This window comes from Perognathus longimembris, chromosome 1 (assembly GCF_023159225.1).
Source record: "Perognathus longimembris pacificus isolate PPM17 chromosome 1, ASM2315922v1, whole genome shotgun sequence".
Classification (NCBI taxonomy): domain Eukaryota; kingdom Metazoa; phylum Chordata; class Mammalia; order Rodentia; family Heteromyidae; genus Perognathus; species Perognathus longimembris.
Window position 1 is genome coordinate 71,022,253 of NC_063161.1, and position 27,775 is coordinate 71,050,027.

Genomic DNA, 27,775 nt, shown 5'->3' on the forward strand with positions numbered 1-27,775 from the left:
GGCTCTGTGCAAATTCTGTCTGCAATCTCAGGTACCAAAGCCAATCTGCCCTCCAACCCCCTACATACCTCTGTGACCATGTTGGAAGAACAAGCCTTCATTACTTGCCAAGGCAGTTTCCTTAGGCACTTGAACAGCTCAGCTTTCCCCAGGCCTCCCAGTGGTCAGTATCCCTTCTGTGTCCACTCTGGTCCCTGGTGCCCACCCTTTCCTTAGCGCTCCAGGGAGGGAAGCCAGGTGGGGAGGAGAGAGAGGAGGAAGCAATGAGCTCTGGAGCCACAGCTGTCAATCACCAGGTGGTTTATTGGTTCCGCCCCCCTCCCCCGGGAGAGGGGGGGGGGGGACTGTGACAGATTCGCTCACAGCCCGAACACCACATTTACTGAAGAAGCGCCGGGGTCCCCGGGCGGTGGGAATCTACCTCCGGGAGCGGCGCGGCGCGCGGGCCAGTACCACGCCCGCCCAGGCGGGGTGTCCCGGGGACGCCCCGAGAGGGCGCGCCCTCAGAAGTTGTTGTCGATGTTCCAGACGTCGCCGCCCAGCGCGTTGGCCGCCCCCTGCAGCGTCCAGGTGAGCAGGGCCAGCTGGCGCCGGAAGCGGCTCTCCTGGAAGCCGGGGCCGGCCGTCCACCCCGCGGCGCCGGCCGCGGCCTCCGCGCCGGCCGGGCGCAGCAGCCGCAGGTGGTCCAGCAGGGCGCCCAGGGTGTGGTCGCCGTGGCCCAGGAAGATGTGGCGGAACGGGAAGTCGGCCGGCGACACGTACTGGGACAGGAAGTAGAACTCCACCTGCACCGAGACAGGGGGTCAGGCCGGGGCGTAGGGTAGCCCGAGTCCGAGGTTCCAAGCACCCCACGGCCCACACCAGCGAACCCACCGGGTTCTTCCATTCTAGCGGCGGCGTCCGGCCCGCCCTCGGGATGTCCAATCAGAAGCCACCGTCCCTTACGTCACCAGTAGCCGGGCAGGATTCCTCCTCCAGCTAGGCTGGGTTCTACTTCCTTCAGGCGGGCCTCTGGATCTCCCCAGTTCTCGCTGACCCAATGACATTCTAGCTAAAGCCTCCAAAAGTCATCTGTAACCCTGCCTTGCCACTTCTTCATATCATACCCCTGCTACTGCTCTCAATGTGGAGTCGGAGGTCAAGGGGAGTCAGGGGCCGGTGGCTCACACCTGTCATCCTAGTTAATCAGGAGGCTGAAATCTGAGGACTGCTGTTTGAAGCTAGCCTCAGCAGCAGTCAGTGAGACTCGTATCTCCAATTAACTAACAATAAACCAGAGTGGAGCTGTGGTTCAAGTGGTAGAGAGCGCCAGCCTTGAGCAAAAAACGCCAAGTGAGAGTGTGAGGCCAACTCGGGCATCAACACACACAGGACAAGAAAGAACAAGAAAGTTCAAGGAGCCATAGATTGGGGGTCTGGCTCAAAGCATAGCAATCTAGTTTCCATTTCTTGAAACCAACGGATTGGGGAATTGAGTTTTTAGGGTAAAGAAGAATGGAAGGATGGTGGATCGTGGATGGTCTGCGTAGTATTCAAAACTAATCAGAAGAGACTGCCAGGGTATAAACTCCTAACTCTCACCCCACACTTCCTCCAGGCAGCCTTTCTGGATTCCATTTATCTTGTTAACAAAGGAAATGAAGCTCTCTATGCCTTTATTATTATTACTATTATTATTATTTTAGGTAACCTCACTAGATAGCCTAGGCTATTCTCACCCTCCTGAATGCTAAGATTCTAGGCCTGTTCATCATTATAGGCGATTACCATCTACATTATTATTTTTTGTGCTAGTCCTGGGGCTTGAACTCGACCTGGGCGCTGTCTCTTAGTGTTTTTTGCTTACCACTTTTTTGCTCTACCACTTATTTGTTGTTGTTGTTTGTTTTTGGGTTTTTTTTTGTCCAGTCGTGGGCCTTGGACTCGGGGCATGAGCACTGTCCCTGGCTTCTTTTTGCTCAAGGCTAACACTCTGCCACTTGAGCCACAGCGCCACTTCTGGCCATTTTCTATATATGTGGTGCTGGGGAATTGAACCCTGGGCTTTATGTACCTAAGACAAGTACTCTTGCCACTAGCCCATATCCCCAGCCCACTCTCTACCATTTGAGCTATGCCTGCAGCATAACTATTTTGCTGTTTAGTTGAAGATAAAAGTCTCTGATTTGTCTGCCAGGGCTAATTTTGAACCATGATCCTCAGATCTCAGCCTTCTGAGTAGCTAAGATTATAGGGGTGATCCACCAGCTCCTGGCCTATTTCTGTACTCTTTTGCATTTCTCCTCCCCCAAGTCGCCTGGAAGCATCTTGTGCAGGTTCTCCCGATGTGTCCTCTCATTTCTGTGGAAGAAGAGGCTATACCTGGTTGTCTTGCTGGGACAGGGAGGGGGCTGGGGGGAAACCTGTGCTCCCTGTGGACCTGCTTTGTCTCTCCATGGCCGCTGCGCTGGCCAGGCTACTGTGACTCTCCCTGTCCATTTCATAACTCTGCATGGCCTCCAGCCTAGCTGGTGTATCCAAATGTGTGAGTGACAGCTGAGGGTGCAGAGCATTGCACCGATTGCACCAGAGCAAAGGAAGGAACACACATTCCCACCCTAGGCCGGAAGTGGGCGTGGCCGGGGCGTGGCCTCACCCTCATGATGCGCACGTTGTACATGCGCGTCAGCCTCTCGTCGCTCTCCTCCGAGCTGTAGATCTCCTTCCGCAGCTTCTCGGCCGCGCGCATGTAGTCCCCGCGCGCCGAGTATACCCACTGCAGGGTCAGCCCGCGGGCCTGGGGGCGGAGCGGAGGCTGGGATCGCGGGACCCCGGCTGGGACGGGTGGGGTCGGGGGACTGGGATAGGGACCGGGCCGAGGCAGCTGGCTTGGCAGGCTGGGGAGGTTTAGGGTAGGGAGAAGGCTGGGGACCCTGGGTGGATCGGGCTGTGTGGGAGGGAGATATAGGGGGGCTTGGGTAGTGACTCCCCCAGGAGGCAGGCGTAAAAGGGGGGTTTGGATCTCAGGGATGGGGCGGGGGGGGAGTGGGACCCCTGGGATGAGACTCCCCCTTAGCCCTCAGAGGCCAGGGTGGGCATCTTGGACCTTGAGGTCCCCGGAGTACTCGTTGAGGGTGCCCATGTGCCGGAGTACCACGTCCCCGTAGCGGCCGAAGTCGAGGGGCAGCAGGTGGTCGTGGCTCAAGCGGATGAGGAGCAGCCCCACGAGCTGGGCCACTGCCTGGGCCACAGCCGGCAGGCGTCCTCGAAGCATCCTGTGTAGGTTCTCGTACGTGTCTTCCTTCGTGTGTAGAAAGGGATATGCCTGGTCGTCCTGCCGGGACACGGAGGGGGCTGGGGCAGGGCTGTGGTGCAGGCAGGCCTGGGGGCGGGCACCCTGGGGCCGGGCCAGGACTGCTCACCTCCAGGAAGGAGAACTCCACGGCCGGGACCCCCGCGAAGGCCGTGAAGGAGTAGGCGCTGCTGTCCATGGACAGAGGCTGAATCCTGAGGGCGGGACCGTGAAGGGCTCGGTCAGCTCCCACTCACCATAGCCCCCTCTGTAGACCCCCATCTTAGCTCCACTTACACCTCTGCATCCCAGCTGGTGTTGACAGGCATCACCTGCTCGAACAGGGTCTGCCCACTGTGATTGGGAGAGTCCACCTGGACAGGACGGGGCACCCGTCAGATTCCGCCTATCAGATCCCAGGGCGGGGCGTCCATCAGGCCCCACCTATCACCTCCAGCTCCAGGGGCGGGTGCCCGCCAGACCCGGCCCATCCTCTCCCGGAGGCGGGGTTCCAGCCAGGCTCCGCCCACCCCCTCCCAGAGGCAGGGTTCTGGCCAGGCTCCGCCCTTGCCACCTCCCCTTCCTCCCTGTCCTGGACTGGATCTTGCCTGCTTCAGGACACTCTCTATAAGGTTGATGAGAAGCGGGCTGGTCTTGGCGTGGAACTTGTCATCTCCTGAAGAGAAGCAGAGGGCAGAGGAGGGATGACAGGCTCATCTTCATCCCTGGAACTCCAGGGGTGAGGCTAGGCCTGGGGCCCATCCCAGCTCACCCAGCACTGCGTTGTCCAGGCTCACGTAGGCTACGGCTTTGAGGTGCAGTATGCTGAGGTAGCCCTGTAGTTGGGAGGGGGAAAACATGTGGCGATAGAAGCCCCCCGCCTCTCCCCACTGTCTGGCTACCTATCCAGACCCCAAATCACCTCCAGCCACTCGGTGGAGCCCACACTGCCAAAGTCGCCTCCATCCCAGCTGATAAAGAGAAGACTCCTGCGGGGCCGGAAACCTGGGTGCAGAGGGAGGAAGGGGTGGCTCTGCTGGGGGCCACCAAAGACACCTCCCCAGGGGTCACTGCTTCTATCAGCAAAACACCAACCCAGCCCATCTCACCATGGGTGTGTGCTGGCTCAGTCATAAGGGGGTGCTCTCTATAAAATCGCTTGCTTAATTGTTACTCACACCTATGGCTATTTGTCCTTTTCTTTTGTGCTGGTCCTTGAGCTCAGGGCCTGGATGCTCAAGGCCTGGTGCTCTACCATTTGAGCCACAGCTCTACTTCTGGCTTTTTTTTTGAGTGATTAATTAGAGATAAGAGTCTCTTAGACTTTCCTGACATGGTTAGCTTTTTCTTCCTCCCCTGGTTGTGGAGTTTGAACTCAGGGCCTGGGCTCTGTCCCTGAGCTCTTTTGCTCAAGGCTGACGCTCTACCACTTTGAGCCACAGCTCCACTTCCAATGGCTGGCTTTGAACTGTGATTCTTAGAACTCAGCCTTTTGAGTAGCTAGGTTTATAGGTGTAAGCCACTGGAAACTGAATTATTTCCTTCCTTCCTTCCTTCTTTCCTTTCTTCCTTCCTTCCTTTCTTTGGTGGTACTGGAGATTGAAGTCAGAGCCTCATTCAAGCATTCTACCACTTAAGCTACCCCCTAGGCCTCTTGCTTTTCAAATTAGATCTCTTGGTTTTGCCCTGACTAGACTCAGATTATGATCCTCCTCTCTCTACTTCCCAAAGAGCTGGGATTACAGTAATATACTACCACACCTATCCATCACTTTCATTATCAGATGAGAAGATGCTCTTAGCAATGAAGCAACTAGAGCAGGAGAAGCTGGGTGTGGAGCCCTGGTCCTAGTGGCCTCTTTCCAAGTCTGTGGTCCCACTGCCTCTCTGCCTCAGCCCTGGATCCAGCCCCAGCTCCACCTCTGCCAGGCCTGGTTGCAAGACCTCACCCTGATCTTACCATTGCTCACCATGGAGGAAAATGTCCGCACCAACTCCAGCAGTATGGCTGTCCCCACGGCAGATTTGGCTGCTCCTGGACCCCATGCATCCCTCTGGGCCCCAATGACAACATAGTGATCTGGGTAGGAAAAGTGAGGGACATTTACCTTTTACATGGGCAGTACCCAGAGTTTCCCTCTGCATTCTGGAGGGTGGGTGCTCTCCAGGACCCCAGCAGCCTCCATCAGAGCCTCCCTTCTACCTCAGATCTGCAATCCCTGCTGTCCCAAAAGGCAGTACTCAAAGAAGATGCTTCTTGGCCCCCTTTGTGTCACATGCTCCTTCATGAGGTGCTGGGGGACCTTGGGACTCTACTATCACGTGTCCAATTTGACTTCACCTTTTTTTTTCCTTTTTCCTTTGGGCAAGACGAAGGTTTGAACTCAGGGCCTTGTGCTTGCTAACCAGGTACTCTACCACTTGAGCCACTCTGCAAGCCCTCTGGTCCTCTTTGGCATGGATTGTTTTCAAGATAAGCTCTCACTTTAGTCCTTGGGCCAGCCTGTAGTGCAATCCTCCCTTGTGTGTTCCCTGCTTCGTTAGGATGACTTGAAGATACCACCATGTTCCATCCATGATTTTTCCCCTGCAACTTGGAGTGACAGATGTATGCTACCATGCTCTGCCGTTGGTTGAAATGGAGTCTCATAAACTTTTCTGCCTGGGCTGGCCTGGAGCTGAGATATTCTGATCTTTGTCTCCCAAATAGTTAGGACTAAAGGCTTAAGCCACCATGCCTGGCCTGACCTGACTCTAATGCTTGAATTTCTGTGATCACATTGTCTCACCTTGCTCACCTCTAGACTTGGGAACTCAGTACTCGCCATACTGTCCCTGCTATTCCTGGATGGACTGGAGCATGTGGGCTCCTCACTTCTGCTCCGGAGTCCCAGCACAGCCTCCACTTGCCGGGCCCCCTCCCCTGAGCACCACTCCTGCCCTCTCTCCACCCTCTTTTGTACCAGCCACAACAGGCCAGGCTCCTTAGTGCACACCTGGCTCAGCCACACCCTCAATGCAGCCAAAGATGTTCCTAATGGGAGTAGAGGTTCTGTGGTTGTTGACTTCTAGATACACAGCTGGCCCAGGGCCCAGAGGATAAGGGAAGCTTGAGAGGGCTCCCTGCCATTTGTGGGGGGCCACAGGGCCTTTGAGCTTCCTGGAAAAGGGTGGAGAAGAAAGGGTTGGTAGTGGCAGAGCCCCAGACTACAGAAGAGTCCAATGTTTCCTCCTCACTTTTCTGTTCCTCCCACCCTCTGCCTCAGTGGCCTCTGTGGAAGGCAGGGCAGCAAGTCTGCCTTGGGCAGTGCTGTAAATTCTGCATTGCTCCAAGGGTGTTCAGCAGAAGGAGAAATGCCACCTGGTGGGCCCTGACAAAAGACTGTCTTTCTTGTTTGTTTGTTTGTTTGTTTGTTTGTTTATTGCCAGTCCTGGGGCTTGGACTCAGGGCCTGAGCACTGTCCCTGGCTTCTTTTTGCTCAAGGCTAGCACTCTGCCAACTTGAGCCACAGCACTACTTCTGGCCTTTTCTATGTATGTAGTGCTGAGGAATCGAACCTAGTGCTTCATGTATACAATGCAAGCACTCTTGCCACTAGACCATATTCCCAGCCCCTTGTTTATTTATTTTCTTAATTTCATTTTTTTGCTGGTCGTGGGACTTGAACTCTGAGCCTGGGTGCAGCCCCTGGGCTTTTTCACTCAATGCTAGTGCTCTACCACTTGAGCCACAGCACCACTTCTGGCCTTTTCTGAGTGGTTTATTAGAGATAAGAGTCTCATTGACTTTCCTGCCCAGGCTGGCTTCAAACCACAATCCTCAGATTTCAGCTTCCTGAGTAGCTAGGATTACAGACGTGAGCCATGGGCACCTGGCTAATTTTTTAAAATTTCTGGTTCATCAAAAGGTTCCCCTGGCTAGCTGTAGGCCCCTGCCTCTCCCTCTTCTCTCCTAGCTCTCCCCTCCACACCTTACCTGAGCAGTTGGTCAGCAATGGCTGCACTTATGGGCTGGGCGGGTATGCTGGGGAGGCCTGAAGATGCGACTGGAGGGAACTGAGTTTGATTGAAGGAAGGAAACCCAGGCGTGTAGGGGTCCCCAGTTCCCAGATGCACCTGTAGGGAAAGGAGTGTCCATCCTGAAATGGAGTTAGGCCAGCTTTATTCCAAGGATATGTGGCATGGACTCCAGAAAGGTTCTGCTCACGTGTCCATACACAGCCTGGTGTCTGGCCAGGCCTGGCTTGTGCGGGTCGTGGGAGAAGTCTGCTGGGTCAGGGTAGATGAGCACGCCTCGGGCCCCAGAGTCCTGAGCACTGGCCACCTGGGGAGGGCAGGGCACAAGAAAAAGGGAGCTAGGTCCTGGTAGCTTATGCCTGGGATCCTGTAAATCTAGCTGTTCAGGAGGCTGCGATCTGAGGATCATATTGTGAAGCCAGCTCCCACAGGAAAATCTGGGAGAATGTTATTTCTCATTGACCAGCAAAATGCCAGAAGTGGAACTGTGGCTCAAGTGGAAGTGTGGCAGTCTTGGCGGGGGGGGGGGGGGGGGGGCTAAGCGACAGTGCCCAGGTCCTGAGTTCAATCCCCAGTATGGGCCTAAAATAAAATAAAAATTGGAGAAAAGAAAACGAACTGCCTGCTTTGACCTCAGAGTCTCGTGCTTGCTGAGGTAAGCTGGAGTGCCCCAGTCCAATCCAGGGACCCTCACCTTCTGGGCAAAGCTGGTGACCCCTGCTCGAACCAGCAGGAGGTGTCCGGCTGGATCCACGCCCCTGGCCCGCAGCTCGCGCAAGTCCTCGGGCCGCCCATAGTGAGCGTAGACCAGGGACCCCTGAGGACACGGGGGGGCGGGGGGGAGAGCACGACAGTGAGGCCAGGCTGGGGGTTCCCCGTGTGGGGATGGGGGGACAAGGGGTGCTCACCGTGACGTTGCCCGTGGCGCTGTAGGGGCAGTAGACGTCGGGGTCCTCCAGTTGCAGCTGCTCCCCCATCTTCCCAGCCTCATCCACCCAGTGTAGAGTGTTGGGGTGCTCCCTGGGGAGCGGACGTGGTGAGCTCCCCCCTCCCCTCCTCCGCGCCCCCTCCACGCACGCCCCACACTCACCGGTCCGGGAACTGGAGCCCCACATAATGCGTGTCGGTCCACACGTGGTCCAGCCTGTGTGCGGACAGCGCGGCCAGGATGTCCTGGGCCAGCGCGGCCATCCCCGCAGAGCCCGCCACGCGCTCCCGGAGGCTGGCTTGCCTGAGGGGGGAGAGGTGGGGTTGGGGCCCAGGAGAGGAGGAGGCGGGGACCTGGAGGGCCCAAAGGCTGCCAGAGCGGCGGCTGGCTTCAAACCTTAGCTCTCTGCCCACAGTGGGGGACACGACTGTCATCCCGGCCACTCAGGAGGCTGAGATATGAGGGTCACAGTTCAAAGCCAGCGTGGGCAGGAAAGTCCGCAAGACTCTTATCTCCAATCAACCACCAAAAAATGAGGCTGTGGCTCAAGTGGTAGAGTGTCAGCCTTGAGTGAAAAAGTTCAAGGACAACCTGGTCTTCAGTTCAAGCCCCCTAGGACATGCCACGCGTGCCCTCCCCCCCAAAAAAAAGAGTTGGAGGCTCAAGCAATAGAGTATCACAATTCAAATCCCAGTACAGAGACAGAGAGAGAGAGAGAGAGAGAGAGAGAGAGACAGAGACAGAGACAGAGACAGAGACAGAGAGACAGAGAGAGACAGAGCGAGATTCAAGGATTCCAGCTGGGTGCTGGTGGCTCACATCTGGAGTCCCAAATACTCTGGAAGCTGAGATCTGAGGATTGTGCTTTGAGGCCACCCCAGGCAGGAAAGTCCGTGGGACTCTCATCTCCAATTCACCATCAAGAAGGTCAGAAGTGGAGCTGTGTCTCAAGTAGTAAAGTGCTAGACTTTTTTTTTTTTGCCAGTCCTGGGGCTTGAACTCAGGGCCTGAGCACTGTCCCTGGCTTCTTTTTGCTCAAGGCTAGCACTCTACCACTTGAGCCACAGCACCACTTGTGGCTTTTTTGTCTATGTGGTGCTGAGGAATCGAACCCAGGGCTTCACGTATACGAGATAAGTACTCTATGACTAGGCCATATTCCCAGACCCAAAGTGCTAGTCTTGAGAGAGGAAAAAACCCCAACAGGTACAGCAGCCAGGCTCTGAGTTCAAGTCCTAGAACTGACACACAGAAACGGTTATTGTGAAAGTCAGGAACTAGGCAAAGATGCCTATCTTCACTGGCATTTAATATCCTTTCCAATGCAGTCTTTAGGAATTTTTTTTTGAGATGAAGTAATTACATATGTTTCACAGTATATATTTTAACCTTCACAATAATGAAAATCACCATTCTAATCTACAAAGCTTATGAACTCTATGAACTTTAACACTAAAACCTTAATCGGGTGATATGTACGTTTCTTTTTTTTTGTTTAGTATCAGCTGTTCCCTCTTTCCCTAAGAACTTTTTATTTTTTTAAGCTGAACACTGGTGGAATCACACCTGTAATTGTAGCTACTCAGGAGGCTGAGGTCTGGAGGATCAGTTTGAAGCTAAGCTGGGCTGAAAAATAACAGTGACACCATCTCTAATTGACCAGCAAAATGCTGGGCTGGAGATGGTTCAGGTGGTAGAGCACCCAGCAGTGAGTAAGCTGGCAAAAGCCAAGCAAGAGCCCGAGGCATTGATTTCAATCCCTGCTGCTAGCACATATGAAAGAGACGGGGGGGGGGGTGAGGGGTATAAAAGGTATAATCACTGGAAAAGAGATGTCTCTCACTGTCGGTAGTTTATATGATTAGCTACTTAGAAAACTGGGGGCGGGGGGGGGTGCCTGGGAACATGGCCTAGTGGTAGAGTGCTCGCCTGGTATACATGAAGTCCAGGGTTCAATTCCTCAGCGCCACATATATAGAAAAAGCCAGAGGTGGCGCTGTGGCTCAAGTGGTAGAGTGCTAGCCTTTAACAAAAAGAAGCCAGGGACAGTGCTCAGGCCCTGAGTTTAAGGCCCAGGACTGGCAAAAAAAGAAAACCCGGGAGGACCCACTGTGAAACTCAGATGCAGGTGGGGAGAGGCCTGGCTCCCTCTGGACCTCTCTTGGCAGCTCCTTCGCAGTAGAGCAGTGACTGTGGCAGAATGGCTCAGGCCGGCTGGCCCTCTCTGCTGTGCTGCAGGCCTAATCGGTCTGGGCTAGGCTGGTATGTAACCACGATGGAGGTGGAGTTCTGTGCCCACAAATGCATCTGCTTGCTTCTTTCTCTGATTCTCTAAAAGGTCCTTTCTCAGAACTCCCTGCTGTTGTGGGTCCTTAGCCAGGCTCCTGAGTTCAGCATTCAGGGTGTTTCTGGGGTGTTCCTGCCTCATGTTGAGTGCTAGATGTGTGTGTGTGTGTGTGTGTGTGTGTGTGTGTGTGTGTGCGTGCGTTCACAGTACTCATGGTTGAACCTAGGAACTTGTGCATGTTAGACAAACATTCTACCACTTGAGCTATGTCCTTAGATTAGACCCTTTTTCATTTGCTCGCTTTCGAGACGACATCTCCCTTCACTTTGCCCGGACTGGCTTTGAACTCTCAATCCTCTTGCCTGTGTATCTGAAGTAGCTGGGATTCCAGGCATGCACTTCCATGCTCGCTTGTACCCCGCTGTTCTCATTCGGCCAGCTCCTCCATGTCTCAAATATGCCGCTCTTAGAACCTCAGCCCCTGAATCTCAGCTGTGTTTGTCATTCTTCCCAGAAATGCTGAACAAGAAAGGTCACTGAGGCATGTGGAAGGTGAGAAGCAAGGCAGGGTGGGGACCCTGGGTGAGCAGGAAGGAAGGCCAGTCTGAGTGGACAAAGAAAGAACCCTGCAGGGCCAGGAAGGGCCAGGCTGCCCTTACCTGATGGTGTCCTCCAGGTGTCCCTTCCCGAGGAGCCTCAGGAACATGGCCTGGAGGTCGCTCCAGTACAGCGTGCCCTGGCGGGAATCTGGGCCGGGCTCATAGTTGCCATCCTCGCTCACCACCAACACTGAGTCCCCACACGCCTGGCAGGACCCTCGGAAGGCCACATAGCCCAGGAGGAAGGCTGACAGATGGCAAGATGAGGATTCTGTGTGCATTCACTCTGAACCCCTGAAGAGTCCCCAGCCCAGTCCATAGCTAGGAAAGGGGTGGGAGGGGATGGTCCTCACCCCCAGTGAAGATCAGCAGGGCTGTCAGGACCAGGTAGGGCGCTGCCCTTCTTCCTGCTTCTGCCCAGGGTATGTGGACTGGGAGCCCAGGTCTAGAGCCCAGAGGTTCGGGGCCCTTCAACTCCATAGGGCAGAAGTGGACTGGCAGCTCAGGCCCTTCCTCCCTGTCTTCCTCTTCTTCCTCCAGGCGCCCCTGGGAGGGGCCCTCCACACGTTTGTAGATGGTTTGAGAGGGTTGTGGGGACCACTGCTGCTGTGGGGGGTGGGCAGGGTAGACATGAGACTGGAAAAGGGGGTGGAGAAGGATCTGGAAATAATGATCTTCGGGGTGCTGATAACTATGAGGTAGGTAGAGAGTTCTGAGAAGGAGGCTGTTTGGGGTGTGACTTGAGAAGAAAGGGGGTGAAGGAAAGGCCATGACAGGGCACTGGCCAGGAGGGGACAGCTGGATGGGTTTGGGAGGGGGCTAAGGATCTGAGGGAAGGTCTAGGGTGTCCCCCAACCACACTGGTCTTACCGCTCTCTGGAGTAGACCCCGAAGCCGTTCCATGCTTGATCCCCCTCCTGAACACTGTGGGCTACCTGCCCCCACCCCACCCCAATGATAAACCGTTTGTTGGAGCCCCAGAGGGCCTCTTATCAGCCTGGGCAGGCTTCTGCTCAACCTCCTCCCATTCTCGCTCTCTCTCTCTCTCTCTCTCTCTCTCTCTCTCTCTCTCACACACACACACACACACACACACACACGAGGATGGGGGCACAGTGCTGGTCTTGGCCAGCACCCCCTAAGCCCGACTAGAGAACTAGAGACTGTACCTTCTCTCTGCCAATCCCCTCCCCAGTCCCACTCTCGCCCCTTCTCGGCAAAACAATCAATCTTTTTTTAAACCTTGGGGTAGACTTTGGCCTTTTGGTTCCTGGCAAGGATGGGGGAGGGGCACTGAAAGTGAGGGGAGGAAGGGGGACTTCTGGGTATCTCCCTCTGCCCTCCTGTTTCCACCTTTCTTAGAATCCCCCCTTTCTAAGCCCTCCCAGTTCATTGTGGAAGTTTACTCCTCTCTGTATCTGGCTTATGGGTCTCCCAAAACCCAGACTCCTCCAACACAGGGGCTCTCCCTGCCCTGATGCTGTCCACCATGCTAAGATGGAGGCAGCTGGGTGGTATGGGGGTGACCAGGGGCTCGGCCTGGCCCAGCAGATGTCTGTCTGTTTGGTAAAGGGGGGACCAGTGAACGTCCAGGACCAGGGGTCCTGGAGGAATTAGAAGGCGTCCTGGCCATGTGCCGGCAGGGCTGTGATTCCTGGAACAGGGCCACCAGAGGACTTGGATGGGGTGGGTTTTGACCTCGTTGGGGCCTGGAGGTAGTCTGAGGAAAGCTCAGATAGCTTCCTCCCCGAAACACATCACAGTCCCAAAGCACAAAGCTTTTCCCTCTGATGTCACAGGGCGCAAAGGACCCCAGCACAATCAGCTCTGAATAGAAAGGCTCAGGGTCCGGGCAAGGCCCCTATACTCCCACGCTGCGGAGGTCCAGAGAAAAGGTCTGAATCCTCCGGGCTCAACTGTACCCCAGTCTCCACCCCATGTCTGTGAAAGTCAAGAGCCCCACGAAGAAACAACAGCGCAGGCCCCGCTCACCTGAGCTGCAGGTCCTGGGTACAGGAGCACAGCTCCCTCGAGCCCTGAGCCCTGCGCACAGGCCCCGCCCACCACGACACGGCCACCAATCAAACCCCCGGGATCCGCCACGCCCACCGCAGGCCCCGCCCCCTAGCTCCTCCCCCGGGCGGGCAGTCCTCCAGTGCTGGTGCTCTTGGAGTCCCGGCCAGACTGGACCCTGAGGAACCCGTGCTTCCTTCCAAGACCCCGAGACCACTCCTCGCCCCCAAGAAGGCCAAACTTTTCTTAAAACTTTTCTTTACTTCTTTTAACTCAGAACTATCACAACCTAAGAGGACCAGGGGAGAAGAAGAGATGGTGGGGGTGGGGTGGGGGAGGGAAGGGCATAGATCCGGCAGGTAGGCGAGGGGTGCCCTCAGGGGCACTTCCGCTCCACGCACTGCTTCCCACCCTCCTCGTACTCCTGCTTGGAGATCCACATCTGCTGGAAAGTGCCCTGGGTGGAGGGGAGACACCGGGGGTGGGCGGGGGGTGGGTTCACCAGCCCCCAGCACCCTTACCTTCCTTCCCAACCTAGCCGGTCCTCCCTTGCCTGCCACCTTGTTCCTACAGAGGGTGAACGACCTCTGCCTGTCAGTCAAGGAACAACCAGCAGCTGTTCCTCTTAGGAGCTGTGGGCCCCCTGGGCTGCGGCCTGGACATACACTTCACCCTATACCTCATTGCCACCCTCTCCCTGCTGAGACCTGCTGGCGGGGTGGGGTGGGGACTTGGGCCTGTGTTCAGTACTGGGGCTTGAACCCAGGGTCTCATGCTTTCTCACTTGGCTCCCCCCCTCTTCAAGGCTGGTTGCTCTACCACTTGAGCCACAGCTCCACTTCAAAAAACTTGGTGGTTAATTGGAGATAAGAGTCTCACAGATTTGTTGGCCCAGATTCACTAAAGTGTGTGTGTGTGTATGTGTGTGTGTGTGTGTGTGTGTGTGTGTGTGTGTGTGTGTGTATGCCAGTACTGGTGTTTGCCTGAGCACTGTCCCTTAGCTTGCTCAAGGCTGGTACTCTACCACTTGAGCTACAGGTCCACTTCCAGCTTTTTGGTAGTTAATTGGAGATTAGAGGCTCACAGCTTTCCTGACTGAGCTGGCTTCAAACCTAGATCCTCAGATCTCAGCCTCCTGAGTTGCTAGGATGACAAGCATGAGTGGCTAGCTTGCCCCCTCCATTTTTATTCTTCTCAACTTGTGCTCCTGCCAAGCTGGATTGCATTATTTCTGCACTCTTCATGGTGACTTCCTGTTTCATTGTCCCTTGCCAATCACATGACTCCCTTGCTCCTGATCTCCAGGATGTACCCTCTGTTCACTGAAGGCTGTGGGTGCCTTTCTACAACCTCATCTAGACCAATCTCTCCAGCTTCCTCTTCTCTGCCCCTTGTTTTGTGTCCTGATGGAGAACTTCCTAATAGTCCTTTCTCAAAAATGTTTGTTGGATGGATGGGTGGATACATGCATATATGGAGGGATGGAGGGATGGATGGATGGTGGACGGACAGGTGGACAGATGGATAGACAAATGGACAGACAAATGAATGGATGAGGAATCAGGCAAGGTACAGAGCTGTCTGGGTTTTCCCCCTCCTCATAATCAGTGAGAGGCCCTGTCCCTTTCCTCTCACCAGGGAGGCCAGAATAGAGCCCCCAATCCAGGGGCTGAACTTGCGCTCCATGGTGCTGTTGCTGGCGATGAGCTTCAGACGCATGCTCTGGAGGAAGAAAAGGGCTGAGCGATTAGGCAGGCATGGAGGATCTGTGAGCTCGGGCTCGGGATGTAGGGGAAAGCCACAGAACAGGAGGCTGGATAATTTGATTTGGGGAAGGCAGAAGGACTTCATTTTTTTTTCCCCTGGTACTAGTGAGGATTGAACTCAGAGCCTTGTGCTTGCTAGGCCATGACTCCACCTTTTCACTTTCCTGATAGGGTCTGGCTTTATGCCCCCACTGGCCTGGACTTCAGTCCTCCTGTTTATGCTTCCCTCTGTCCCTATACCCAGACATTGTAGGAGATAGAATCACTTCCATTTCTTTTTGCCTCATCTGACTTTGAATCTTGGCTCAAGATTGCTAGGATAACAGGCTTCAGCTACCATGCTGGCTGGCTGGAAGGACTTAATCTTGAGAATAAATTGGAATTGAAATCCAGGGTTCTGAGTCAGGGGGTGAAAGCCTGCCTACCGGTGGGGTCTTCTGGGAAAGTTCTCGATTGAGCCGGTCAGTGAAGCCCTGGAGCAGCGTATTTCCACCGGTGACAATGACACTGCCATACAGGCCCTGAGAGCAAGGAAGGACCAGTGAGGCGGTAGGAAATGATCTTTCCCAGGCCCTCCTCACTTCTCCTGGGCTTCTTTGTCCCTGCCTCAGCCTCAAGCTCTCACCGGCCGAATGTCGATGTCACACATGCCGATGCTGGTGGTCACCACGTGGCCCACGCCTAACATGGTGTTCCCGGACAGTCCCTGTGGACAAAGGAGACCCGACTCCCCAGTCATATCCACCTTCCCCCCTCAAGATCCTTCCCAGATTTCCCCCCCACACACACACACATGGACCTCAAGGTCCGAGGACTCCAGCCAGTCAGTGGTCACCTCCCAGCCAAACCTTGACATTGGAAGGGTCGAAGAGGCCCTCGGGGATGCGCAGGCGCTCGGCACCGTAGTCTGTGTTGTAGCCATTGGGCATCTCATAGTGCACGGTGGGCATTTGTGCAGCCACTCTGCCCAGGAGGGAGCCAGACTCTACCTGGGGCACTCACAGAGGGCCTCGGGGCAGGCAGATGCCACAGGTCCCCCACCTCCACCCCCAGCCCCCTTACCAACCTCTTCCCACCTCCCGGTGCCCAGCCCTGCTCACTGTTCATCGTAGGGTGAGTCTGAGACCTGCAGCACTGAGGCCTGGAAGTCCTGGATCACTTCCTGGGAGCCAAAAGGGGGGAGAGGCTAGCCACCCCCCCCCTCCACACTCCCAGCCCCCTTCTGCTTATTTTCAGAGTTCTCATCCTTTTGCTCAGGGCCAGCCTCAGACCACGGTCTTCCCACTTCCACCTCCTGCATACCTGGGATTATAGGCATGCACCCCTACAGCTGGTTCACTTGGTCCTGGGCCTCTCTCTGAGCACCTTACGCCCACCTTACCGCCATTCAGGAACTTTGTCTCTCCCTCCCCTTCTGGCAGAGGCACAGGAGATGGGGAGGGAAGCAGTTTATGGGAACCCACGTCGGAGTCTTACATTGCACATGTAGTTATGCCAGGACTTGGAGACTTGGGGTAACTTCTCCTTCTTCTTCCAGTTTGGAGGGGCTCCCTCTCGGACAGGTTCCTGTGGGGGCACAGGGGCAGTCTTTTCCAGCTACCTGAGCACACCTGAGCAGCACATCAGGGGAGGTGTGCGCTGTTGCCTGGGAGATGACAGCAGGGACGGCCTGGCCTGCAATACTTGTCACAGGCACAGGTGTGAGGAAGGGTCACAATCAGAGAACGGCAAGGGCACACAGCAAGGACCTTGTTCCTGTTCTTCCCAGAGAAGACGCCAGCATGCAAGGTCTTTTTCTTTTCCCCCTTCTTTTTCTTTTTTTGGTGCTGATCCTAGGGCTTACACTCAGGCCCTTCAGTTCTTGCTTGGCTTTTTCACTCAAGGCTGGCATTTGAGCCACAACTCCACTTTTCCACTTGTGGCTTTTTTTTTTTGCCAGTGAACTGCCTATCAAGCATAAGGCTCTGAGATCAAACCCTAGCGTTTCACAGGCTTCTCTACCCACGCTGACTTTGAATCTCCATCCTCAGATCTCAGCCTCTTAGGTAGCTAGGATTCCAGGTGTGAGCACCAACATCCAGCTCGCAATGCCATTTCCCACTCACATTGTCATTTTAGTCCCAGGAAAGGATCTGGGCCACATAGCTTTGATGTGACAGAGGCAGAACGGGAACGTGGGGTGAGTGGGACCCCAGAACCCACCACACTGGCCCTTGCGATCTGATCCCAGCTGACAGACCGCGAGACCTCAGCCATATCCCTCATCTTGCCCTGATGTCCCAATTCCCGAAGAAGGAGTGGACTCGTGATCAGCAGCCTGCCTTCTCATGGGTCAGTGGGCCCACGGGGCAGGGTGGGCACTGAGAACTGCACGGTGGCACTGCAATGCCCACCTTGGCTGCAATCATGTATGGGGGGATGATGTCAATGGCCATCTCCTGGAAGAGCTCCCGGCACTGCATGGAGATGAAGTCCCCTGCCAGGGGCGACTTGACGATACCTGAAGGGGAGGCAGTGTCAGAGCCTGGCCTTCCCGAGCCCTGCTTCCCCCATCCCCATGCGCTGAGGCCCCACCTTGCTGCAGGACATAGCCATCGTGCACGGGGATGGCCGTGGTGTGTGTGGCCCCGCTGTCCAGCACAAGCCCTGTGGAGCGTCCATTTGCAAAGCTGGTGTGGGATGGCTCAGTTAAAGAGATGGTGGCAGCCACGGAGCGGGTTGGGACCTGGGTCTAGTTGGGTCCCCTGTCTGCTGTCCCTGGGCCTCCTCATCCCAGTCTGCAAATCTTTCTGTGTCCTGGAGATTGTTCCTGAGTCCCTCTATCCCTTCCACTTCTTTTCCTACTAAGCCACACCCTCCTCCTCCTCTTTCTTCCTCCTCTTCTTTGCCAGTTCTAGGGTTTGAACTCAGGGTCTGGGCACTGGAGCTCTACCACTAAAGCCACCACTCCATTTCTGACTTTTTGATGGTTAATTGGAGATAAAGAGTCTCAGGGACTTTCCCGGCCAGGCTTTGAACTAAGACTCTCAGATCTCAGCCTCCTGAGTAGTTTGAATTACAGACATGAGCCATTGGGGCCTCGCCCCTGGTCTCTCTTTATTCTTGATTCTGTGTTTTACAGTTCCCCTGAATTAGAGCTCTTATGCAAAGCAGATCCTGAATTAAAAAGCAATGAAGAGCAGGGCACCAGTGACTCAAAGCCTGTAATCCTAGCTACACAGGAGGCTGAGATCTGAGGATCACAGTTTGAAGCCAGCTCAGGCAGGAAAATTTGTGGAACTCTTTTTTTTTTTTTCTAGTCCTGGGGCTTGAACTCAGGGCCTGAGCACTATCCCTGGCTTCTTTTTGCCCAAGAGCTAATACTCTACCACTTGAGTCATAGCGCCACTTCTCGCTTTTTCTTTATATGTAGTGCTGAGGAATCGAACCCAGGTCTTCATGTATGCAAGGCAAGCACTCTACTACCAGGCCATATTCCCAGCCTATGTGGAACTCTTATCTCCAATTAACCCCCAGAGAACTGAAAGTGGTGCTGCGGCTCAAAGTGGTAGAGCACTAGCCTTGAGAGATAAAGCTCAGGGACAGAACCCAGGCCAAGTTCAAGCTCCACAACTGACAAAAAGAAAAAAGAAAGCAATATTGAGCCATGTGTGTTGCCTCTCAGCTACTCTGGAAGCAAAGATCAGGTTCATGCTCAACCTGGGAAAACCCCCATCTCAACCAACAATCCAGGTATGGTGTTACCTAACCTGTAGTCTCAGCTATGCAAAGGGCAGGTAGGAAGATCAGAGTTTGGGACTGGCCTCAGCCAAGAAGATTAAAGTGATAAGTGGTGTAAACACCTGCCTCTCAAGCCTATTAAGGCCTTGAGTTGAAATCTTTGTACCACCAAAGATTTAAAATAAAGATTTTAAAAAACAATGGAGGTTGGCTCTGTGGGTAGGAAAGGCTTCAGGGTGGGTGGTTAGCTCTTCCTCAGTTCAGCCCCAGGCTCTGCTGTCTCCTTACTTCCCAGCTTTCTCTGTTCGATCAGATGCAGGGAATAAAAAAGTATGCTGGTCTGGGCTCTACCCATATCCCAGCCCCTCAGCCCCTGTGCTAATGAGGTTAAAGAAGGCGTCTCCTGGGGCTGGCTTAGCGGTAGAGTGCTTGTCTAACATGCATGAAGCCCTGGGTTTGAGTCCTCAGCAGCACATAAATAGAAAAAGCTGGAAATGGTGTTGTGGCTCAAGTGGTAGAGTGCTAGCCTTGAGCAAAAGGAAGCCAGGGACAGTGCTCAGGCCCTGAGTTCAAGCCCCAGGACTGGTAAAAAAAAAAAATCTCTCCCCACCCGGGACACTGATTTCCAGAGAATCAGGTCCTTCACCCCACCCGGTCCTCCACCCCAGTCCTCCACCCAGGTGGAGCCGCTCAAGCTGAGGATACGCAGTGAGCACGGCCGTCTTGCATAAAAAGAAGGCAGGAATGTTGTATTGCTCGAACATCAGCTCTGTCAGCTTCTCCCTCTTGGCCCGTGTGTTCCACTGCAGAGAGAGTACAGGAGAGAGTCAGGATGGAGAGGCCCAGCCTGGGCGTGTGTCTGTGTGCACACTCACACTTACATGCATACTCCCACACACAGACACACACAGTAGACATATGTACACACTCCCATAAGGCACACACACGCTCATGCTTACCAACACATGTAGGCACATGCACAAACATACATATATGTTCACACACTCATACATGCATGCTCATACCATATACACACATGCATTCATACATGCATGTAAATACACCACACAGAGATATACATATTTCCATATGCAAACACACACATAAACATAACTTGGATTGGGGAACAGAAGTCAGATCCATTGACTCCCATTTAATATGAAAACCTCATGCATGGTAGCTCACACCTGTAATCCTAGCTTCTCCAGAGGCTGAGATCTGAGGATTGTAGTTTGAAGCCAGTGGAGGTAGTAAAGTCCAGGGATTCTTAGAAATAGAGCTGTTTCTCAAGTGGTAGAGCACTAGCCTTGAGCACAGAAGCTCAAAGACAGTATCCAGGCCCTGAGTTCAAACCCCAGTACCAGCACACATACAAAATATAAACCTTTAGTTCCTTGGTAGGTGGAGATTAAGATTGAAGTTTGAAGTTAAAAAGTCAACAAGACCCCATGTGAACCAATGAGCCACAAATAGTGGCTGACACCTGGAATTCCAGCTATTGAGAGCCATAGGTAGGAGAGTCATCATCTGAGGCCAGGCAGGTGCAAAAAAAATTAAGACCATATCTGACAAATGGGCTGTGGGCATGGTTCAAGTGGTAGAGTACCTGCCTAGCAAGCACAAGGCCTTGAGTTCAAACCCTGGTAGGCCAAAAAAGAGAGAAATATAAACCTACAATAGCCAACAAGCACATGAAATACTAATCAAACATTGTCAACTCTTAAGGAAAGGCAAACCAAAAGCATAGGGAGAGCAGTGTTAATTATTAAAAACCAGAAAATAACAAGTGTTGACAAGGATGTGGAAAAGTTTGAATGCTGGTGGAATTATAAAATCATTCAATAACCACAAAAAATAAATAAAAAACAGGGCTGGGAATATGGCTTATCGGTAGAGTGCTTTCTTTGAATGCATGAAGCCCTGGGTTGGATTCCTCAGTACCACATAAACAGAAAAAGCCAGAAGTGGTGCTGTGGCTCAGTGGTAGAGTGCTAGTCTTGAGCAAAAAAAAGCCAGGGACAGTGCTCAGGCCCTGAGACCAAGCCCCAGGACTGGCAAAAAGCAAGCAAACAAAGATAGAAATATCAGCAATTCTGCTCCTAGTTACAGACCCAAAGGAATGGAAAACAGATGCTGAAACAAATCTGTACACAAATACTCATAGCATAAACTATTCAGAATGGCTAAAAGCTAGTCGTTAGTTATCCTAATGTCCATCAGAGAATGAATGGATAAATACATTTTGGTATGTCTGTGCCATGGAACATTATAAATCCATGATAAGGAATAATGGTGATCACAAACTACAAAAACATGCTAAATGACAGAACAGAGACACAGGACTGGGAAGGGGAGACTTCAATGCCATCACACAAAAAGAAAAGAGAACAAAGGCACAAAAAGCCATGAGTGGTGTAATTCCATTTACATGAAAGATCCAGAACAAATATATCCATAGCAGAGTGATGATTGTGAAGAGGTGGCGTAGAGGGGAGTGACTACTGAAGAGAAAGCCACTGGGAGAGAGAAATGACTTTCCCTGGGGGTGATGAAAGTTTTTCACTGGACAGACAGGGTGGCTGAGCAGTGTGAATGATTTAAGTGCCATGGAATTGTTAACTTTAACAAGATCAATTTTAGCTAGGAGCGGGGTGGGGGGTGTGTGATCACGCCTGTAATCCTAACTATTAGGAGGCTGAGATCTGAGGATTGTAATTCAAAGCCAGTTTGGGCAGAAAAGTCCATGAGACTCTTATCTTCAATTAACTACAAAAAAACAAAAACAAAAACCCAGCTACAAATGGTAGAATGCCTTTTTAGCTCTCCACCCCAAGAGAGCCCATGACAGGTAGCACGACTTCTATTTCAGGGGTTGTGGAGGGGGAGTAGATTTCTCTTGAGATGGGAGATCTCAGAATAGCAGCTGCTTGCCTGGTGTCAAGATTTAGCATAGCAAAGTAGAATAGGTCAATGTATTCTTGATAAATTTCTTCAAGAAGGTGAAATCAGTAGAATAGCTAATGTAATTAACATCTTGAGAAAAGACATAGACCAGTGATGGAAAACTTAGGTCCACATTAATAAGCAGATAGTAGAAAACGAAGCAAAATAAAAATCAAGCTGGGCGCCTGTGGCTCACATCTGTAATCTTTGCTACTCAAGAGGCTGAGGATCATGGTTCCAAACCAGCCCGGGCAGGAAAGTTCCTGAGACTCTTATCTCAAATTAACCACTAAAAAACTGGAAGTAGTGCTGTGGCTTAAGTGGTAGAGCACCATCCTTGAGCAAAAAAGCTCAGGGGTAGCAATCAGGCTCTTGGATCAGCACATACACACACACACACACACACACACACACACACACACACACGTACTCAGAAGACACTATGTTGAAAATGAACTAAACAACTCATAGGTGGAGGGAGAGGAGGGAAAAACTGGGAGAGAGAGTGAAGGAAAGGGTGATATTGCCCAAAAAGAAATGTACTTATTATCTGACTTATGAAATTATAAACCCTCTGTATATCACCTTTATAATAACATTTTTTTTGTCAGTTGTGGAGTTTGAACTCAGGGCCTATGCACTGTCCCTTAGATTCTTTTGCTCAAGGCTAGCACTCTACCACTTGAGCCACAGTGCCACTTTGGGCTTTTTCTATTGTAGTAAGGAATCAAACCCAGGACTTCATTCATGCTAGGCAAGCATTCTACCACTTGAGCCACATTCCCAGCCCTATAATAACATTTTTAAAAGTTCTATAAAAGAGAGGAAGAAGGAAGGAAAAAAGATTATTTTCAGTTCAAAAGAACATTAAGTTTCAAAGGAAGGAAAAAGTAATGGTAATGTAATTCTGGCTTAGTTCTGATTAGCCTACCTGGTAATAAAAGAGTATAAGTTGAATATTGATCCTTTGGAAAATCTGAAATACAACTATACTTCAAGGTGGAGAATGAGAAATATGTGTGATATAATCTGGGGGAGGAAAGAACTACTCATTAATTTCCTTTCTTCCTTTCTTCCTCCCTCCCTTTTTTTCCCTCCCTCCCTCCCTTCTTGCCTTCCTTCCTTTTGTACTAGTTCTGGAGCTTGAATTTAGGACCTGGGCACTGTCCCTCAGCTTTTTTGCTCAAGGCTAGTCTTCTACCACTTGAGCCACAGCTCCATTTCTAACCTTTTATTCATTAATTAGAGATGAGGCTCACCGAATTTTCTGCCAGGGCTTCCCTTGAACCACAATCCTCAGATCTCAGTCTCCTGGAGTAGCCTGGATTACAGGCATGAGCTACCAGCACCTAGTGACATTCATTTCCTACAGTAGAAAATTCATAGATAATGCCTAAAGCAAAAAACTCCATGTTGTAACTTAAACGTTATATTCAGAAATATGGAAGGAAATATTTTTTTAATTAGCTAAAGAGGTGAAAAACAGTTATCTTTGGAAGAAGATGGAAAGGAGAGTAAGAAGTGCGGTTTTTTTGTTTTTTGTTTTTTTGTCAGTCATGGGCCTTGAACTTGGGGCCTGGGCACTGCTCATGAGCTCTTTTGTTTAAGGCTAGTGCTCTACCACTTTGAGCCACAGCTCTACTTCCAATTTTCTGGTGGGTTAATTGGAGGTAAAGAGTCTCACAGACTTTGCTGCCCAGGCTGGCTTTGAACAGCTATCCTCAGATTGCAGTATCCTAGCAGCTAGGATCACAAGTGTGAGCCATCAGCACCCAAATCAGATTTTTTTTTTTAGTCAATACTGGGCACTGTTCCTTAGCTTTTGTGCTCAAGTCTGGTTGTTTATCACTTAAGTCATATCTCCACTTCTGACCTTTTGCTGGTTAATAGGAGATAAGAGCTTCATTCCTGCTCAGGATGGCTTTGAACCATAATCCTCAAATCTCAGCCTCCTGAGTAGCTAAGGATTACAGGAGTGAGCTACTAGAGCCCAGCAATGGTGCAGAATTTTAAATACATTTTAACACTTACAAGGAAAATGGATAATGTACGTGTATATACAATACTGACCAAACGTCTTAAATGACTGGGGATGGAGACTGGGGGGAAGTGAATGGAAGCCAAGTAGATAGAGCTGGCAGAAAGAAGGAAGGTCTAGAGTGAAGTTGACAAGGTTGGAAGGAGAATCTGAAAAAGGGCAATAAGGTGACTGATGATGCCATTTGATTCCAGGTGAGGCAGATGGTGGACAGGTTGTGCCAGGGCTGAACGTGGTTCTGGATGAGGCACTCACCGGAGCCTCGGACATGAGCACCGGGTGCAGGTTTGGCTCAGACTTGACATGTTTGCTGTACGTGTGGTCCAGGATGGCTCGGAAACACTCCCAGTCCTCGACTGGGGGTCAGGGAAGCAGCATGGAGAGATGCAGGCAAGAAGTCAGGAGTCAGAGGCAAGAAGGACAAGAAGGACAGATAGGAAGGCCAAGTCTAGGGAGGGGTGGGTGAGGCCAGCTTTCAGCAGATAAACACCCCTATTCCTAGGAATCCGGGAGCTCTTGGACTGGGAACCCAATACTTATGGGACACAGTGAGGAAGTCCCAGACAGTGGTGAGAAAGTCTGTGGATGTGGGGTGCTGTGTACCCAGTTATGGAGGGGGCTCAGAAGGGGGCAGATGGGGTCCTCTTACTCATGCCGTTCTTGAGCGGTGACATGACCTCTGCTCCATCCCGAGGCACATGCAGGGCATTCGTGTCAATGTGGAAAATCTTCCCTTTCTTCTCCTTCTCCCCTTCCAGCTCCAGCCCGCCCCCCTCCTCTGCAGCCAGCAGCCCCACTGTGGTGGGGAAGTCAGCCTGGGATGAGGATGGGAGAGACAGAGACAGAGAGAGACAGAGGAAGAGAGAGAGGCATAGAAAGAGACAGGGAGGGAGGGAGAGAGAAACAGGTATCACCCCCTTGCCCCTGTGCACCCCCATGCAATTTACTCAGCTCCATCCCTGGGTCCACCCCCATGTGTCCAACTCAGCAGAACTGAGCACCCTGGGTCTTGGGAAGCATTGGTGTGGAGTTCAGAGCCCATGAATTTGGGGAGGGGGGAGAAAGTCTCACCTTGGGACAATCTTCCCCGGCATACCCAGCTCGAACTGAGAAGGAGCCAATGTCAAAGACCAGCGCCCCCACCTCATCTGTGGGGGATACAGCAGCATGAGGGGACACCCCCAAACTCTCTCCCCCTGGGAAGCTTCCAGGAGAGCTCAGGGCACAGGCAGGGGACACCTCCAGCAGGAGTTGGGGACAGATGAGAGGGAGCTTGGCCTGGAGTTGGGGGGAGTGTCTTGGGAGTTGGAGCATCAAGCCACCCAAGTTCCCTCTTGCCCAGTGGCCTGAGCAAGTGGTTGGTAAGGAAGAGTACTTGTTTGGGGACACCTGGAGAAGGGGCACTAGGCTTGGGGGCACCTGGAGAAGGGGCACTGGGCTTGGGGGCACCTGGAGAAGGGGCACTAGGCTTGGGAGCACCTGGAGAAGGGGCACTAGGCTTGGGAGCACCTGGAGAAGGGGCACTGGGCTTGGGGGGACCTGGAGAAAGGGCACTGGGATTGGGGGGACCTGGCGGCCATGGGTTGAGAGGTCGTGGGTTGCACCTTCCAGGGAGGACCCCAAACCTCGGGCGGGACGGGCGGTGACGGGCCCCGGGGTGCCCTGGGCTGGGGCTGCGGGCCCGACCCCAGCCCCAGGCCGGCTCACCTCCGCCATAGACGCCCCCGCTCATAGTGTCCCCCGAACGCGCTTGCGGCCCGTGGGCGGCGGCGGGATCAGCACCGAGGCGGCCGGACAGCTCCCGGGGTCCAGGCGGGGCGGGGCGGGGCGCGCGGTGGCCAATCAAGAAGCCAGATTCCCCGCCCCCAACGGCGCCGCTGATTGGCTGCGAGGCGAGACAATAACCAGGCCGGGGGCCGCTGCTTTAAAGGGACAGGCACCTCTGAGCGTGGAAACCGGCCCCAAGGAGCCAAAGTGAGGAGGGGACCGGGAACTCCGCTTCATCCAGAGACCTGGATGACTGGGTGACTGATTGGGTCGGTGTTGCCAGAGTTTTCTTCTTCCTTTTTGTTTTTTTTCCTGAATGAAGTTGGGGGACAAAGCACCCCAGCGGCAAACTGTCATCCATCCTTAAGACTCCTTGGTAGCATTCAATCTATCACCACCAGGCCTGAATGTAATCAAATGGGAAGATAAAAAAAAAAAAAAGTGAGGGAGGGTGTCTTGATCTCCCCTCATTTCTTTCCACCTTTGTCTTGTGTGCGCCCGTGTGTGTGTGTGTGTGTGTGTGTGTGAGAGAGAGAGAGAGAGAGAGAGAGAGAGAGAGAGAGACCACGCACGAGCACGCACCCCCAAGCTCATAGTTACTGGGGTACTGGGGTGTGAACTTAAGACCTACTGCTCTCCTTGAACCACGCCTCCAGTTCCAGCTTGGCTTTTGCTAGTTATTTGACAGGAAGACTGTCACTGATTTGTCTTGCCCCAGGCTGGCTTCAAACTGGAATCCTCAGCTCTCAGCCTCCTGAATTGCCAGAATTCATAGGCTTGCGGCACAGATGCCACCTTTGTCTTTGTAATTATAATTTTTCTCCCAATGGTCCCCTGATGCACCTGGGCCTTCTACATACAAGTGCTTACAGAAGTTCACACATAGGCACTCAGTGAACCAGGTTTAGTGTCCATTCCTCTCTAATCAGACACCTGTTCTCCTCAGGTAACATTGACCAAGACGGGTTTCTGAAGGGCAGGCAGGGTGGCTCACTCCGGTAACCATAGTGCTCAGGAGGCTGAGGCAGGAGGACAGAGTTTGAGGCCAGACTAGGCTACACAGTGAGATCCTGTGAGGTCTTCAAGCTGCTCTCTTAGCTTTTTCTACTCACGATGATACTCTACTACTTGAGCCACACCTTTACTTCCCACATTTTGCTGGTTAATTGGGAGTCTTTCCAATTTGTCTTCCTGGGCTGGCTTTGAATCTCAATCCTCAGATTTCAGCCTCCTGAGTAGCTAGAATTAACGGGTGTGGGCCACCAGCTCCTAGCTAGATCTCAGCCTTCTGAGTTACTAGGATCATAGAGCCACTGACACCTTTATAAATCGGACAAACCCCTTAACTTCTCAGAGCCTTCATTTATTTTTCTTTTCTTTTCTTTTCCCTTCCTTCCTTCCTTCCTCCCTTCCTTCCTTCTTTCCTTCCTTTCTTTCTTTTTTATTTTTTTTTGCCAGTCCTGGGCCTTGGACTCAGGGCCTGAGCACTGTCCCTGGCTTCTTTTTGCGCAAGGCTAGCACTCTACCTTTTGAGCCACGGTGCCACTTCTGGCCTTTTCTATATATGTGGTGTCGAGGAATCGAACCCAGGGCTTCTTGTATATGAGGCAAGTACTCTACCACTAGGCCATATTCCCAGCCCCTTTTTTCTTTTTGTTAAGATTTTTAAAATTAAGCCAGGTGCCAGTGGCTCACACCTGTGATCCTAGCTACTCAGGAGGCTGAGATCTGAGGATTGAGGTTCAAAGCCAGCCCAGGCAGGAAAGACCATGAGACTCTTATCTCCAATTAACTACCCCAAACTAGAAGTGGTACTATGGCTCATGTGGTATAATGCTAGCCTTCAGCTGAAGAACTCAGAGACAATGTCCTGGCCCAGAGTTCAAGTCCCACAACCAACAACAACAAAAATTTAAAAAAAATATGTACTGGTTGTACAGGGTGGAGGGGATCCCTTGTGACATTTGCATTCATGTCTGCAGCATATCCATGAACCTCATCCTAACACTCTCTCTCCCCCACCTCCCCTCCCTTTTTTTTTTTAAAGAATTTCATCAGGTTTCATGGTACTATTCTCACACACATATAAAGTTCTTCAACCATAGTTGTCCTCATATGCTTGTCCATTCATCCTCCTGGCTCCCACTGATGGCTGCCTCCCCATGGTATTTCTATTGTACATAGACTATATTTTAATCAGGATGATCCCCTCTATTGTGCAGGACCTGTCTTTCTTCTTTCCTCCCTACCTCCCTTCCTTCCTTCCTTCCTTCCTTCCTTCCTTCCTTCCTTCCTTCCTTCTTTCCTTCCTTCCTTCCTTCTTTCCCTCCCTCCCTCCCTTCCTCTCTCTCTCTCTCTCTCTCTCTCTCTCTCTCTCTCTCTCTGTGTCAGTACTGGGGCTTAAACTCAGGGCCTAGGCTCTGTTC

The 27,775-nt window shown here is 52.5% G+C and overlaps 2 protein-coding genes across 3 annotated transcripts; both read right to left on the minus strand.

Annotated features, from left to right (window-relative positions):
• Positions 1-327: 327 nt before the first annotated feature.
• On the minus strand, positions 328-12,037 carry Tfr2 (transferrin receptor 2). Of its 2 annotated transcripts, XM_048368353.1 has the most exons (18): positions 11,973-12,037; positions 11,456-11,708; positions 11,163-11,349; positions 8,379-8,519; positions 8,197-8,308; positions 7,983-8,105; positions 7,479-7,595; positions 7,248-7,387; positions 6,268-6,431; positions 5,232-5,351; positions 4,194-4,276; positions 4,044-4,107; positions 3,880-3,947; positions 3,569-3,645; positions 3,402-3,486; positions 3,086-3,313; positions 2,636-2,776; positions 328-785 (listed from the first exon to the last, which is right to left on the minus strand). In XM_048368353.1, exons 1-18 carry the CDS (start codon positions 12,003-12,005, stop codon positions 504-506), a joined length of 2,418 nt encoding a protein of 805 aa, XP_048224310.1. In that variant the 5' UTR covers positions 12,006-12,037; the 3' UTR covers positions 328-503. The 2 variants fall into 2 exon arrangements, with proteins under 2 accessions (XP_048224310.1, XP_048224302.1); XM_048368345.1 differs by lacking the exon at positions 11,973-12,037 and having other exon boundaries at positions 11,456-11,933.
• A 1,362-nt stretch (positions 12,038-13,399) lies between these two features.
• Positions 13,400-25,401, minus strand: Actl6b (actin like 6B). The gene is made up of 14 exons (XM_048351133.1): positions 25,290-25,401; positions 24,654-24,730; positions 24,232-24,397; positions 23,838-23,938; positions 19,307-19,404; positions 17,456-17,550; positions 17,275-17,381; positions 16,358-16,447; positions 15,982-16,043; positions 15,730-15,844; positions 15,507-15,587; positions 15,307-15,402; positions 14,751-14,837; positions 13,400-13,572 (listed from the first exon to the last, which is right to left on the minus strand). The coding sequence occupies exons 1-14, from the start codon at positions 25,312-25,314 to the stop codon at positions 13,492-13,494; spliced, it is 1,281 nt and encodes a 426-aa protein (XP_048207090.1). The 5' UTR covers positions 25,315-25,401; the 3' UTR covers positions 13,400-13,491.
• Positions 25,402-27,775: the final 2,374 nt, after the last annotated feature.

What these genes read in the sequence shown, in the direction of transcription:
- Tfr2 (XM_048368345.1), bottom strand. Translation starts at nt 11,873, where the DNA reads ATGGCCTTTCCTTCACCCCCTTTCTTCTCAAGTCACACCCCAAACAGC. An exon ending in GCGCCACGGGCAACGTCACG is followed by an intron (nt 8,106 to 8,196) that starts GTGAGCACCCCT and finishes CCGTGTCCTCAG; the next exon opens with GGGTCCCTGGTCTACGCTCA. An exon ending in ATTGCTGACCAACTGCTCAG is followed by an intron (nt 6,432 to 7,247) that starts GTAAGGTGTGGA and finishes ACCCTTTTCCAG; the next exon opens with GAAGCTCAAAGGCCCTGTGG.
- Actl6b (XM_048351133.1), bottom strand. Translation starts at nt 25,314, where the DNA reads ATGAGCGGGGGCGTCTATGGCGGAG. An exon ending in CCGGGGAAGATTGTCCCAAG is followed by an intron (nt 24,398 to 24,653) that starts GTGAGACTTTCT and finishes TCCTCATCCCAG; the next exon opens with GCTGACTTCCCCACCACAGT. An exon ending in CATACATGATTGCAGCCAAG is followed by an intron (nt 16,448 to 17,274) that starts GTGGGCATTGCA and finishes GTGCCCCCACAG; the next exon opens with GAACCTGTCCGAGAGGGAGC.